Raw genomic sequence first — 16400 nt, forward strand, 5'->3', positions numbered from 1 at the left:
TTCCTACACCATCAGGCAGAGGACTCAGATTAATGAGATTATAACTCAACCATAGGACCAAAGTTTATAAATGTTTTTTGATACCAGGCTGTCTTCTATTTGCTAACCACCAATACATCTTAGGGTTTTTGCAATATAGCTTCATTTCCAGAAACAGACATAAATAAGGTCAATCTGTTACATATCTTAAAAATGATTTATTGTTTTCAAAGGAAAATGTAGACATTCTATGCCTTTTTTACATAATCACTCAACTCTAGTAGCACGAGTAATCATTTTTGTTTTTGCAAACCATCTGTTTTGGCATCTCCCTATAGCATGCCCTCTCTTGGGTATGAATTCATATCAAGCTGCTTGTACACTCATTTTAATCCAAATGCTTTTCTTCTATTATTTCATGTTTGTCTTAGATGTAGTTTGTTAATATATATTTGCTTGTTGTCTTCCCCTGTCAGGCTGTCAGTTCCTTGGGGCAGAAAATGTCTTTTACTGTTCTTTGTATTCCCAGACTTTTGCAGTGTCTGGAACATAGCAGGTACTTAATAACTAGCTGACAAAGAAGTGAGAGTAGTAGATCAGAAATGGTCAATAGCTATCTGATCAAGAAAAGAGGCCAAATTTGTCTCTTTAGGATGAGGCAATTGGTACCATGTGGCATGGAGGATAGTGCTGGACCTGGAGTCACCTATCTCTGACACTAACTGAGTGGGAGACTCTGGGCAAGTCATTAAGCCTCAATATCTGCAACTGATTTCTTCTTCTTCTTCTTCTTCTTCTTCTTCTTTTCTTCTTCTTCCTCTCTCTCCTCCTCCTTCTTCTTCTTCTTCTTCTTCTTCTTCTTCTTCTTCTTCTTCTTCTTCTTCTTCTTCTTCTCTTCTCCTCCTCCTCCTCCTCCTCCTCCTCCTCTTCCTCCTCTTATTTTTCTCTGCAGTTGACTTCTAATGTCCCTTGGAGAGAGCTCCAAGTCTCTGATTTGTTGCTAAGTCATTTTTCAGTCATGTCCAACACTTAGTTATCACATTAGGGACTTCTTGGCAAAGATATTGGAGTTGTTTGCCATTTCCTTTTCCAGCTCATTTTACAGATGAGAAAAATGAGGCAAACTCAAAATAACTTGTTCAAACTCACACAATTAGTAAGGGCTTGAGCCTGGGATTTGAACTCATGAAGATGAATCTTCCTGATTTCAAGCCCAGTGCTCTTTTCACCTTTATGATGGACTGCCAAATGATAGGGAAATTCCTCTCCTGGATCTTGAAGTTTTCCCTGCTTCAGTGCCCATATTATTGCATCATTCATCTTGTTGGGGAACAGAGAGGGTGGGATTGCCTCCCTCACCAGGAAAGCCTTAAATGTCAGACTGAAAGCAGTTCTCTCCTCTGGAGCAAAAGAATAGATCTTGGGTGAGTGAGAGGGAAGGACTTTTTCCTGGATACATTAGTGGCTGCCATCACCCACCTATTAAAACCCAATTTCATTTGAAAATTTGAAAAAGGACCAGAGCTTATCAAGATATCTTAGTCTCCAAGGAGGTTAGGGATAGTTATACGTGCTCCTGATTCCTGACTTGAGATGAAGAAGGACTCCCTGATTCAGCCCATAGGACAAGAGGTGAGTGAACACTCAGATGGCTTCCTTCCCAGGATTTTAGTCCATAGACAAGGATGCCTAGCAATGTTCAGACATAGTGGGATCAAGGCTTCCTGGCACAGGCCAGTAAATTTCCTTGTGATTAATCCTTGAATCAGAAATTTCAAGGGTTCAGGCCACTTCTCTTGCTCCTATTCTTTCCCCTCACAATAACAGTTCTTCCAAAGGTCCCTGGGAACAAGCGAGGCAGAAGCAGGCATTCAGTGGAAAAGAGGAAAGATCTTGAATCAGAGGTTCTGGGTTCAGTTCTTTACTACCACTTAATTACTATCTATGAGAACTTGTGCAAATCATTAAAATATTCTGAGGTTTCTATTTCCTCATAAATAAAATTAGATGGTGGGGTGGGCCAGATAACCTCTGACATCTCTTCTCTAAATGTATGATTCTAATACCTTGGATCTGGAGGGTACAAGAAGGTACAAGTGGAGCCTGAGGATAACATAATCATGTAGGAAGACTTTCCAAAAACTTATGGAAAGAACCTCAATTTCTTCATCTGTAAAATAGGGATGAGAATACTTATCTCCTATCTTCTAAAACATGCGGATAGTGCTTGGGAATGGTGTCTTTCTCATACTTCAATATATCAAAGTGCCTATAATTGAAGTTGAGAGCTAGAGCCCAGAGTCAAGAAGTTCTAAGTTTTAATCCCGCCTCAGACACTTAGCTGTGTGACCTGGAGCAAGTCTGTCACTTCATCCTGTTTGCTTTAGTTTCATCTTCTGTCAAAAGAGCTGGAGAAGAAAATAGCAAACCATTGCACTATCTTTTCTAAAGAACTCCCAGCTGGGGTCATGAAGAGTCAGACAAATCTGAAATGATTGAACAACAATAATTGAAGTTCTCTGTGAATGCAACCCTACTTGTGTCTTATATAAACCTATCTCTATTTACAAATCTGCTATTTCTCCTATTAGAATACATACTCCTTGAGGGCAAGAACTCTTCATATCTTCTTTAACTACAGATATGCTTAGCACAGTACTTGGCACACAGTAAGAATGCAACTGTTCTATTTTTTAGTAACAAGTATTGACTTGTTGTGGATAAAAATTCATCATTCTGTGGTCAACCTGAGAAAAATGCTTTTTTAAATTAAAGCTTTTTATGTTCAAAACAAGCAATTTTCAACACTCACCCTTGCAAAACCTTGTGTTCCAAATGTTTTCTCTCCCTTCCCCCAAACCCTTCTCCTAGACAGCAAGAAATCCAATATATGTTACAGATGCACAATTCTTCTATACATATTGAGGAAAATGTTTTGTAGACCATAAAGCTCTAGAAATACGTTATTTTCTTTTTCTCCACCTCCTAGAGATGTAAATTCTTCTTTTTCATCCTTTCCTCCTCTTCTTTCTCGTTCTTCTTCATCTTCTACTTCTTTTTCTTCATCTTCCTCCTCCTCCTCCTCCTCTTCTTCATCTTCTCTTTCTCCTCTTTTTCCTATCCTCCGGTTCCTCTTCCTTCTTCTCCTTGTTCCTCCTCTTCCTGGAGGAGAGCAGGTTCTCCTGTTCTTCTTCCTTCTCATGACTAACATATATTTAATAACTATTAGTTAGGACATAGATTATATTCCTAAATATACTGTTAGGGGAATGTGCCCAGAAAGGCTAGATGAGACCGGTTCTTTGACAATATTGATGATTTCCTGCCCAAATTACTGAAGGGCAGGAATCTTATATTTCTAGCAATGCTTTATGTTTCAATGAAGAGTTTTCATTCTTAAGTGTAGTCTTATCAGGACTCCCCTTTCACCAAGAAAATTTTTCCAGAAGACTATTGCCACCTACATGCTCTGGCAGAAAAGGTACCTGGAGATATTTCCTTGAATAGTTTTATCCTCTTGGACTCCATTCAGACTTGATAATTCTTTACAGAGGCTTTTGATCTCATGATGTATCATGCTTCCTCATTGCCCTGCCAAGAATCTCATTGCTCTCATTAAACTGAGAGATTGCTCCCAAATTGGACTTTGGAGAGTAATAGGACAACAAAATAAAGATACCCTGGCCCCGGAATCTGCTAAGTCAGCTTTTTGTCATACAGAGATTAACTGGGGGGCTGAGGATATTGGAGAGGGAGAAGATCATAAAAGAATCTAGCCCTGGCCCTGGCCTTTGAGATCAGTGCAGTCCTGGTGCTTTTATTTGAGGATTATTCAATCTGGTTTTGCTTGACCGAGAAGTAGGGATTACACTTTAAGTAGTTCATAGACTGGGGGATGCAGAGAACTCATAATGAGCTTGATTAGGGATTCAGAGACAATGATCTAGGCAAGGAAGGGGTAGTCAATTACAGCTTTTTTCAAAGTCAGCTTTTTTTTTTCCAACATTCCATCTTATTTTTCTCCTCTACTCTTCCTTTCCTTCCTTCCTTCCTTCCTTCCTTCCTTCCTTCCTTCCTTCCTTCTTTCCTTCCTTCCTTCCTTCCTTCCTTCCTTCCTTCCTTCCTTCCTTCCTTCTTTCCTTCCTTTCTTCCTTCTTCCTTCTTCCTTCCTTCCTTCCTTCCTTCCTTCCTTCCTTCCTTCCTTCCTTCCTTCCTTCCTTTCTTCTTTTCTGCTTTCCCTATTTCTTCTCTCCTCTGCTTATATATTAGGCCTACCAGGGATATATATCCTGTCTTCTAATTTGTGATGACCCTCATACCTACAGAGACTGCCAGTCTTGGCCTAGGCTGAAATACAGACAGATTTCTTCTGGAGTTCTTTGTATTTCCTTATCACTTCTGTTTCTTTTCTTTGGTTTAAATCATAAAGGATCATTCAGCATTGCATTCCAAGTTCTCTTTAAATATTTATTAGGGGAGATAGAATTGATTCTGTTCTACAAACATTTACTAAGAGATATTCAAGGCACTAAAATCATAGGATGAGATATTAGAAGTAATTAAGGCCAACTTTCTCATTTTTCAGAAGAGGAAACTGACTTATCCATAATCAGTACTTTCTTATGTCTTGAAGGTGAACTTGAGCTCTTTATCTTATTTCATTTATATCTTTTAATTTTTTATTACCTTTAATTCTAAATATATCCCTGCCCCTTTCACTCCCTCTTAGGAAAAAGGGGGGAAAGAGTTCACCCAAAGCAGCCAACATATCAGCTGTTTTGGAGAGTATATCAATATACCACACCTAGAGCACCCCACCTCTGAAAATTGGAAAGAGTGGTACATTTTTTCAATTCTTATTCAGTGCCAAGTTTGGTGACCTTGGATTTTTCAAGATTGTATTAGTGGAATGTGAACTTAGGCAGGCTCTACCTAGTTGTATTTCTATAAGTATTTCTTGTGTTGCTACATGCTCAACATGGTGCTGGGCTCTGGAGGGACTCAGGGAAATTTAAGACTTGGTTTCTATTGTTAAGGACATTACAATGTCCATACATGAAAAGAACAATAAATATAATGAAAAATAATTTTTAAAAAGAATCTGAAGGATCTTGGGTTTGAATGCTATGGAAAGTCAGAAGGGGATATCAATGTGGCTGGAATGAGGAGATGCTATAAGAAATGGGTGAACCTAACTTCTTCAACATTCAAAGACTTAAAGAAGGAATCAAACAGGACCTGAACCCAGCAAATAGCATGCTATCTGCCTGACTCAGATCCCATTTTAACCTCATATGACATAGTGGCTATGTAGAACTTAGCAACAGTAAAATAGAAAGTTTCTCCCCAAGAGAATGAATTCCCCTCATCTAAGGAAATGGGTTTGACCTAGAGGGTGAATGGGGGGAGAGATGAAGTGTCTGAAAACACAAAGAGTCAGCATAACTTTCTGGATATAGAAATTGGAAGATTATGAGAAGTCAAGCTCTGTGACAGTGAAGGGAGTATTAATGATGATTAGGGTATAGGAAAATTCAAGAAACATCTATTATATACTTGCATTGTGCTAGGTGCTGGGACACAAAATGAAGGATGGAGTCCCTGCTCAAGGACCTTAATATTCTTTAGGTGGGTAAGGGAAATAAAAAATATTATACACAAATAAGTAAATATAGAGTATTGGAAAGTAAATCCAGAGTAATTGTTGGGGGAAAAGAGGGATTTCTAATACCTGTAGAAGTTCAACCTGAGCCTTGAAGAAAGGAAAGAGAAGAGGAAAGATATAAAGTTTTATGATGTAGCTAATATGTTCTAGGCACTGTGCTAAGTACTTTACAAATATTATTTAATTTGCTCTTTATGACAACGTTGGGAGATAAGTGCTATTATTGTCCCTATTTGGTAGATGAGGAAACTGAGGTAGTTAAATGAATTGCCCAGGGTTACACAGCTAAGAAATTTTCAAGGCTGGATTTGAGCTTGGGCTGGTGCTCTATCTACTGTATCACTTAGCTGCCAAGAGGTGAAGTTGATTGAGCCAGGAGAGTATCATAGACATGAGGGATGTGGGTCAGATGATTAGAATATCACAGGGAACATCAGGTAGGTCAGTTTTGCTGTAACATAGAAGGAAAATAACATGAAATAAATCTGAAAAGATGTTATTACTTATTATTCATATGCGACTCTTCATGACTTCATTTGGGGTTTTCTTGGCAAAGGTGCTGAAGTGGTTTTGCATTTCCTTCTCTAGTTCATTTTACAGATGAGCAAATTGAGGCAAATAGAATTAAGTGATCTATCCAGAGTCACACAACTAGTAAGTGTTTGAGGCCAGATTTTAACTTGAGAAAATGAGTTTTCCTGATTGTAGGCCTGATTGGAAAGATAGACTGGATCAGAGGTTTTAAGAAATTTAAATACCATGCAGAGAAATTTGCATTTTATCCTAGAAGTAATAGAGAATCACTGAAGTTCTTGAGCAAAGGTTGCCATGGTCAGATCTGTACTTTAGGAAAATCAATTCAAAGTGAAGAGAAGATTGGAAAGAACAGGGAAGCAGGGAGAACAATGAGGTTGCTACTACAAAAGTACAGGTGATCAAATGAGATAATATTTGTAAACCACTTGGTACAGTGCCTGGTATATTATAGGTACTTAATGAATGCTTACCTCTTCCTTCCCTCTCATAGGTGAGAAGTGATGAAAGTGATGGATGCATGACTGGAGAAAAGGAGACTGATGATGTTCTGGAGAGAGAATTTTCTTTCAGAAGGCAGTTTCTATTAATTTCCTACTCATATCAGTCAGTCAGCCAGTCAGTTTTTTAGCTAACAAACATTTATTAGATACTTATTGTATGGCAAGTTGTGATAAGCACTAGAGATGGAAAGGCAAAAACATTATTCCTACCCTTATATAGCTCACATTCTGATGGGAGAGTCTTACAAACAAGGCATACCCACATATATAATACATCTATGTGTACACATATATATAAGTACATATGCAGAGTAGGGGAGAGAGAGGAAAAAGAGATAGGGAATGGAGAATAACAAATTTCAGAAGAAAGGCATAAGTGTCTGAGGGTTAGTGGAGCCTTGATCTGAGTCTTGAAGAAAACCAAAGAAACTGAGGCAGAGGTAAAGAGGGAAAATTTTCAGGCATGGAAGACAATTAGGGCAAAGGCATAAAGAAAGAAAGTAGAACAGGAAGGAACTTTTAAGATCATATAATCAGAGATCCTTGATCTTTTTAGTGTCATGAACAGACACTGGTGAAGCCCAATGATCCCTTCTTGGAATGATGTATAAAATAAAATATAGAGGATTACAAAAGTAATCAATTAGAGTGAAATAGTTATAAAAATCAATTATTATTTTATTAATAATTTAATTATTGTTTAAAAAATAAGTTCACCTAATCTAGTCCAACCTTGCTAATTTATAGATGAGGAAAGTGATGTCCAGTGAGGTAAAGAGCCCAGCCCAAATTCACCCATTTGCCTCTTCTCAGGTCAGAACACATTTTGTTTGCAATGGTTTTTTCAGGGCACCTATCTCAGAGCAGGATGGAAAATGATTCCCTTCTTCGCCTTATGTTTACTTCAAGGTAAGTAAAGGAGAGAGCCTGGGGGTGACTTTTAGAATTCTAAAATGTTCAGATGGTCAGGCTGCTAAGACTGGTGATTCCATGTCTCACTCCTGTACCCAAAGACAATCTGTAAAATTTAAGAGCTTCTGATGATGATTGCAATCAATTCTTGGCCTAGGTGAAGAGCGAGAGTAGTACCATGTAGACATTGCCATTAAAAGTGAATCAAAAAAGATGGTTCTCCGACCACTGGACTCAAAGTGGGTGGGCATATTCCTCCCCTATTGGGAGTCATGAGTCACTGTTTTCAAAGGGCAAATATGCCATATACAATTTCTTTATGATCTGTTTTAGAATAGTTCCTAAGTCCTTCTTTCTTAAGGTTAAAATAGATTTTGTTTTACTTGACAACTGCACATCTGTTAGAAGATTTTCTTTTCTATTTCCCCCTAGTTAGGGTGTGGGGGGAGGAAGATAAATTATTTTTTAAATTAGTTTAATTTAAAAACAGTTTTTAAAGAATAGACCTCATCTACTTCCACCCCACCTCCTTTCCCGCAGATACTAGTGCTTTGAAAGGTCCAAGACTGGTGGATGGAGATCTTGGGGGAACAGTCACCATCGAATGCCATTATACTCCCAGCCCAGTCAACAAATATCAGAGGAAATATTGGTGCCGTCTGTACCCTCCTCAGAGAGTCTGTCACACCATCATCTCCTCCAATCTCTTCATCAACCACCTCTACCAGGGCCGAGCGACTCTTGTGGACTTCCCCAGTCAGGGCAGGTTTGTAGTGACCTTGACCCAGTTGATACCTGAAGACTCAGGATACTATCGCTGTGGCATCGGACCTAGAACAGACATGCTCTTCTTCAGCATGAATCTGACCATCTCTACAGGTACAGGATTATCATACACCACCATGCCTTATAGTCAAACAGGAAGAATTCAGGGGGTAAAGTACAGGGTCTGGAAATAGCATTTAGATTAAAATGCCTTGTTTCCCACTTATTACCCCAGTGATTGTGCCCAAGGAACTTCATCCCTGTGGATCCTACTTTCCGCGATCAGAAAAATGAGAACACTGGATTGGATAATCTTTATGGCCCCTCCAGTTATGAATCTGTGATATAGAGGGCAGTTAATTCCATAGCAATAGTGGCATAAAGTTACAGTCCTTTAAAAATGTGGTCTATAAAGGCTTAAATGAGGAAAATAGTCGGAAAAGAGATTCTATTGTTCAGGAAATCTTTGACCTTTCAAAATATCCTCTGCTTTTACTTAGGGAATTCTCCTGGTTTTGTCCAGCAACTGTGTTCTGATTGGCCAGATTCTCTACTTTTACCAATCAGAATATGGAGGAGTTCCTGTGGAACTGGGAGAGAGGGACTAGAATATTTAGTCGTCACCACATTACAATTTGCCTTTTGGTCACAAAGTATAATCTAAATTGAGTGGAATAACATTATATGGGATATACTTATATTGAATTCGTGATCAGAAATGAGGGGAGTCTTAAGAAGTAAAGAAGGTGCTGAGGAGGAGTCCTTAAGATCTCTTGTTAGTATGGGACAGTAGAATCTGAAAGATAGTGAACATCTGAAATGCATGTATGTTATAGCCAAGAAATTCTAAATGGTAAATTCTGAGAATTCAACGTTTGGGAAAAAAGTAGTCCCTCCAGAAGAATGTATAAGCTTCCTTTGACCACACAATGGGAGCTCTGTAATCCCATTTCTTTCCCTTTTTGATTTAAGCAAGGAACCTCAGAGATAAATATAATTAATGCTCATCTTAAGTTAAATAATGCATCCCAAATACCTGATGTATCTATTATTCCCTGGTTTTTCTAATTTAGTTACACATTTTCTCTGACATACATACATGCACACATATATACATAATATGCATGCAAACACACACATATTGTGTCTGGAATGGTTTGGGAAAACAAGTCTTCCTGATTCCAAATCCAATGCTTTCTCCATTTTATGCTGACTCCTCTCAGATTGGCATGATGGAATCTGAGAGTTGGAAGTGATAATTTAGTCCAGTCCAAATGCCAAAGGCAGCCATTGGACTCAACATGACCCTGGAAGTAAGCATCATATTCCTCATTCTACAGATCAGGAAAACAAGCCTCAGTCACTACTCTATAGTCACATACTAGTAAATATCAGAATCTGGATGTAGACCCAAGTGTTTGGACTTAGTCTATCTCTCTTTCCTCTAAACCACACATTCCTCACAAGTCTATCAATTATTCATAAATTGAATTGTAAGTTTGTTTCATCAAGAGCTTTCTTCCCAACAACTAACAGCTGCTGAACTAAGGGAATGGGAATTTTGAAGGAGTGATTGGGGAGGAAAAAAGAATAAATTTGAGGAGCAAGGCATTTCAGGAACAGGAAGGTCTGAGGAGGTTCTAGTCTGTAGGCTCTGGGAAGCCAAGGGATATCATTTGGGTAGTGGATGATTGGGGATAGAAGGAATCCTAGAAAATGGGATAAGAGAATAGAAAGAGATGGCTGCTCACTTCCCACTTTTGCCTGATATGTGCTGAATTAGAGGCTATTGATATTTCCTTAAATTTGTATTTTAGATAGCATGTGTATTCATGTAATAGTTAGCTTGAGTGTGATCAGTTTACCAACCTTCAGACAACTTAATGTAATTCAAATATATTGTTATTAATTTACCTGTGTTCTTTCCCAACATCTCAAGCCAATCATTCTTTAGACTCTGCCATCATCACAATTCCCTCAAGCATCACCCCCATGACAACTCTGGCTACCAGAGATCAGACCGTGGAAACACTTGGTACATCAACTTCAGTTATAGGAAGACATGTCCTTGACACATCCGTGGTTGTAAAGAAATGGGAGGCAAGAACTAGCAGAAAAGATACTACTCCAGCTGAAGTCACCCAAGCACCAGGAACTACTAGAGTAACAACTACAGCTGCAGATGGACAGAATCTTGACACAACCCTACTTGTAGAGGGATGGGAGGCAAAAACCAGCAAAAGAGATACCACTCCAACTGAAATCACCCAAGCACCAGGAACTATTGGAGTAACAACTACAGCTGCAGATGGACAGAATCTTGACACAACCCTACTTGTAGAGGGATGGGAGGCAAAAACCAGCAAAAGAGATACCACTCCAACTGAAATCACCCAAGCACCAGGAACTATTGGAGTAACAACTACAGTCACAGGTGGACAAGACATTGATACAACCCTACCTGCAGAGGGATGGGAGTCAAAAACCAGAAAAGATACCACTTCAGCTGAAATCATCCAGGTACCAGAAAGCACTGGAGCAACAACCCCAGTTATAGGTGCACAGGTTCCAAAAACTACTGAAACAACTTCATCTTCTTGCAATCAGGTCATTGATGCAACCTTGACTATAAAAGAATGGGGAACAGCAACTTACAGAGGAGATATAACTCCAATCAGAGTCACAAAGGCCTCAGGAATCCCTGGAACAATCACCTCAGTCATGAGTAGAAAAGGTCCAGGAACTCTTAAAGGAACAATTCCAACTGCAGGCATCCAGGATCTCAACACAAGTCTGGTAGCAAAAGGACAAAGGGCAGAAATTAGTAGAGGAGATCCAACTCTGATAAACATCACTCAGCTACCAGCACAAGTTTCAAGCAAAAATATACAGCCTCCAGGAAGAGTTAGAGTAACAATTCCAAATACTGATGTCTGGATTCTGGAAACCACAAGAGCAGCAGATCCAATTCCAGAGGTACAGACTTCAAGAGCCAAAGTAACATCAAATATAATGGTCCTGAGAACTAGGGCAGAGACAAAAACAATCGTGGGAACCATTAGGGAAAGAAGATCAACTATCAGAAGCACAAATAGGCTAACTGGGGGAACTGTGAACTCTAGAACACATCTGATCACCACCAGAAACATCCCAGGAATCATCAGACCTTCAACAATGGTTAGAGACTATCTTAGAGAAGTAACTCCAGGTATATACCGACAGACTCTGAGAACCACAAGGGCTACAACCTCAGATGCTGATATAAGTCCATGGTTCTCAGGAACTATTAGAAGAGGGAAAACCTCCGCCTTAGGAGGAACATCTGCTATTGGTAGAGAAAGTCACTCTGAGAAACCACTGAAGAGAATACCAGGAGCAACACTCCTGATTCCTCCCAGCAACAAGCCCTGCATGGAGATGTAAGAGCCTGTACAATTCTTTTCCAGAGGTATACTCTTGCCATTCTGCCCCCTTAGATCTGTTCTCTGGATCCTTCCTTCATCTTTGCCTACTCATCTTAAAATTGGATGTAGGACTGATGGGAAGTACACTGGATTTGTGATTCTTTTCTTCTTTTCTTTCCTCAGTCCACTAACAAAGACGAGGACAACAGTTATGACAATGTTTCATCTCAATTTGTCACTTCTTTGCCCTACTCCTTCAAGTGTCTCAGTTAAGACTTGTATACTGGAAACTTCCTTGTCTTTTTTCCTTCTCATTCTTTCTTTCTTTCTTTTCTCTCTCTCTTCCTTCCTTCCTTTCACCTTTCTTTCCCTCTCTCTTCTTTCATTCCTCCTTTCCTTCCTTCTTTCTTCCTTCCTTCCTTTCTCCTTCCTTCTTTCCTCTATTCCTTCCTTCCTCCCACCCTCCCATCTCCCTCTTTCCTTCCTTCCTTCCTTCTTTCCTTCCTTCTTTCTTCCTTCCTTCCTTCCTTCTTTCTTCCTTCCTTCCTTCTTCCTTCTTTCCTTCCTTCCTTCTTCCTTCCTTCCTTCTTTCCTTCCTTCCTCCCTCCCTTCCTTCCTTCCTTCCTTCCTTCCTTCCTTCCTTCCTTCCTTCCTTCCTTCTTTCCTTTTTTCCTTCCTCCCTTTTTTCTTTCCTTCCTTCCTTTTCTTATTTTCTTCTTCCTTCCTTTCCTTTCTCATAGTTTAATTAGAGAGTTTTAATCATAAAATGAAAAAGCCAAAGACAATGAAAATATTTACTCCAAAACCTACAATTTGAAGTATCACTGAGTTCTAGAGAAGTATATTGTTTTGTTCAAGGTCACAAAACTAGTAATTTTTATGACTGAGAAAGGACTAGAACAGATCTTCAATTGCTAATCCACTATAATTTCTGATATACAATACAATCTTCCTCTTAGGATGTGACTGGGCCATCCCTGGCAAAAAGACACCTTCATACAAGGCAGTATGGGAGAAAGAGCCCTAGCCTGACAGTGAAGAAACTGGAGTCACTCTTGTCCTGACTCTGTGACTAGCAAGCTATGCGATACTAGGCAATTGGCTTTGGTTCCCAGTGCCTTAGTTTTTTCTTCTGTAAAATGAGGGAGTGAGACTAGATGGTGTGCAAGGTCATTTCTAACTCTAAGTTCTAGGATGCTCTGATTATAAGTAAGGTCTTCATTTCTTATGCTTTCTCAACTCTCCCTCCTCCTTTCTTCCTCAGTTTGTCTCCAGATCAATGGCGTATCTCCCAGATCCTGATCGCTTTCTCTACTGTGTTGCTTCCAATTGTTCTCCTGGTTCTGTTACTACTGTTAAGAAAGCTTCGAAAGAGGATCTGTAAGTCCTTACAGAGTGTTGGGAATGGCAATTTTTAATATAATTTTTGATGCTACAAGGGGTACATTTATGTTTGATAGTTAGGGTAATAGACTAGGGAATGAGAGAGGGAAGGAGACTAGAGAGCCAGATACAGCTCTCCCTTTATATTTTCTGTATGTCTTTAATCAAGTCACTTACTTATTTGATCCTCAGTTTGTCAATCTATACAATCATCCTTTCCCAATTTATGCTTCCTAGGATTAACAGTGTTAAAGATGAAGTTCTCTGGAAGATAATAGGAATCTTAAGATTTCCAGCTTGAAGGAAATTGAGAAATCATTGACTCTAAGTTCCCCACTTTATAGATAAGGAAGCTGAAAACAAGAGAAGGGAATTTGTTTTCCAAGGTTATATGAGTAAAAATCATTAAGCTGAGATTGGGATCTCGGCCTGCCAACTCTATCATCTAGTTTGTGATCACAAAATTTGAGATGTCTTCAAGGTCCTTCCTCTTCCTTTTTTGCAGAAGTATTGGGATAGGGAGGGAAGGTCTATGGATATGAAACATTGTGAAAATTGTCAGATTTTTTTTGGAGGCAATTGGGGTTAAATGACTTGCCCAGGGTCACATAACACACAAGTGTTAAGTGTCTGAGACCAGATTTGAACTCAGGTCCTCTTGACTTCAGGGCGGGTGTTCTATTCACCTAGCTGCCCCAGATTTTTGTAATGTGATGATAAATTTTGCTATTTTTTCTCTTATTCTTCTTTTTAACAACATTATTTGTTATAAGGAATGTCTCCTCTAGGAGAAGGATTGAGGGTAATTTAGGTTATATAAAAACAAAATCCATCAATAACATTTTAAAAATATCCTAAAGAAATTGTTAAATGGAAGCTTGAGTGGTCTCCAAGTCACTTTATCCCCACTCCCACGTATATACCAGATAGAGAAAGAACAACAGAAAAGAAGATGAAAAGATGAATCAGCCAAAGACTATACATTCGGTGTTCTGGGGCTGAAATTTTATTATAAATTAGGTCACTGCCTGTCTAGGAACCAGAGCTAAGTGTTAGCAAGCAAAGGGTTATATAGTGCCTGGAATTGAGGCTGGCGGGAGGGGCCTAAATGGGGGACAAGGGAGTGTCCTGAGTCCACAAACTATAGATTCTATAGTCCTGGCCCTCTGCTGAACATTTTCATTCTGGGGCCCCAAACTGTTACTTGGTTTTTTGGTGCTTTGAGAATAAATTATATCTTCAGGGGAAGAGCTCTAAGGAGAAGGAATTTGCTAGATCCAGTAATCCTCATAAGGTCTTCTGTGTCTATGCAGCTCTTCGGACCCAGAAACCCAAGGTTTCCCTAATCCAGTTGACTAACTTTCAAGATCTCACTGAGATGCCGAGCTTGGAAGCACAACCACTCCAGGAAGCCTAATACTTCTGCACAATCGTCACCACACATGACAATCAGGGTGGGTAAGGGAAATCAGTCTTCCTATCTGTGTCAGTTTGAGCTCCTCAGGGGAAGACGCAGGACCAGGATTTCTTTCCTATGGTCAGAGAAGGAGGCCAAAGGCATTGGAGTTCAACCTAGTGAAGAAAAAGGTGAGGTTGTGAAGACTTAATTATTCTTAAATCTAGGAAGGTGTTAAAATGAAGGATGCTCATTAGTTTTTGTTTTCTACCACCAAAGAACAAATGAAGAGATTTTAAATTTCAGTGTGATTCCAGAAGGAACTTTCAAACAAAGAAAATTACTGATCCCTGGAAGAGAGTACTAAGGGAGGCCATTTCATCTCTATGCCCAAAGATTTAACAATTGTGATCTCTCCTTCCTTTAAATCTCCTCATTACTTTGTAATTTTCATGTGATATTTTTTATATTCAAATTTATGCTGTAGTATTTGTATGAGTAGTTAGTCTATCATTACCCAAAAACAGATTGTAAATTCCCTGAGGATATCTTCTTGACCTTTATATCTCCCACAGTGCCCAGCCATATAGTAAATATTCAATAAATACATTATCTTGATCAGTCTTGTGTGGGATGAAATTATTTCTGTTTATTCTAACCTTCACTGATTTTTCCCTTTTTTCAGCTCCTCCAAAAATGTGGAATGAAGTTATCTCTGAATATTCTAGTCTTCACTGATTTCCCCCTTTCCTTCAACTCCTTTAATAGTTTTCAAATATATCAATAAAACTTTTTGATATTTTTTATTTATTTGTAAATTATATGCATACTTCTATGCTAATTATTATATGCCTTTACCAAAAATTTACCAAAAATTAATTAAAAAATAAGATAAAGGTGAAGCAATATTTGGTCCTGGAATCATTAGGGAGTCTTTAGAGTTTATTGAGAAGTGTGTGTGACATAATAAAATCTACAGTTTAGGAAAATCACTTTGGCAGATGTATCTCATCTGTCATGAGAATGATAGAAGCTGATAGGAGGAGAGAAACAGATCAGAGACTAGCTCAAGAATCCTGATTGAGAGTAAAATAAGGTGATAACAAAGTGAGTTAAGAAAAGAAACAGATGGGACAATTGTAAAAGAAAGGAAAATACAATTTGGCAACATATATGGGTTACACATATGGGGTAAGAGAAAATAAAGAAGACAGTAAGATAATGACTAGAAGGATAGTAGTGCTCTTAACATCAATGGGCAAATTTGGAAAAGGGGTAGGATTGGGGGGAAATGCAATACAATTTATAAGCTTTTGTTGTTATCTGTGCTTGTTCATCTTGTGGGACTCACTTGATTTTTTGTGTGCTTGCTGGTTATTTTTTCTAGCTTATTTTTAAAAATAGCATTTTTTCCAATTACATGTAAAAATAGTTCTAAACATTCATTTTTATAAGATTTTGAGTTTGAAATGTTTTTCCCTCCTTCTCTTCCCACTCCAAGCAGTCTGATGTAGGTTATACATGTGCAATTATTGAAATGTATTGCCACATTATACTTCTGAAAAAAGAAACAGAACACAAGGGAAAAGACACTCACAAAAAAAAACTCCCAACAAAAAAAGTGAAAATAATATGCTTCAAGTTGCAATCAGATTTCATACTTCTTTTTCTGAATGTGGATAGCATTTTTTATCATGAGTCTTTTGGAATTGCCTTGGATCAATGTATTGCTAAGAAAAGCTAAGTCTATAAAAGTTGTTCATTGCACACTATTGCTATCACTATGTAAAATGTTCTCCTTGTTCTGCTCCCTTTACTCAGCATCAGTTCATGTAAATCCTTCCAAGTTTTTCTGAAAT

At 38.6% G+C, this 16400-nt stretch overlaps 1 protein-coding gene across 1 annotated transcript; it reads left to right on the forward strand.

Moving 5' to 3' along the window:
- Window positions 1–7533: 7533 nt before the first annotated feature.
- FCAMR (Fc alpha and mu receptor) lies at window positions 7534–15162 on the forward strand. Its single transcript, XM_051994081.1, has 5 exons — window positions 7534–7590; window positions 8134–8472; window positions 10298–11777; window positions 13027–13142; window positions 14459–15162. Exons 1-5 carry the CDS (start codon window positions 7557–7559, stop codon window positions 14560–14562), a joined length of 2073 nt encoding a protein of 690 aa, XP_051850041.1. The 5' UTR covers window positions 7534–7556; the 3' UTR covers window positions 14563–15162.
- The last annotated feature ends 1238 nt before the right edge of the window (window positions 15163–16400 follow it).

This window comes from Antechinus flavipes, chromosome 4 (assembly GCF_016432865.1).
Source record: "Antechinus flavipes isolate AdamAnt ecotype Samford, QLD, Australia chromosome 4, AdamAnt_v2, whole genome shotgun sequence".
Lineage (NCBI taxonomy): Eukaryota > Metazoa > Chordata > Mammalia > Dasyuromorphia > Dasyuridae > Antechinus > Antechinus flavipes.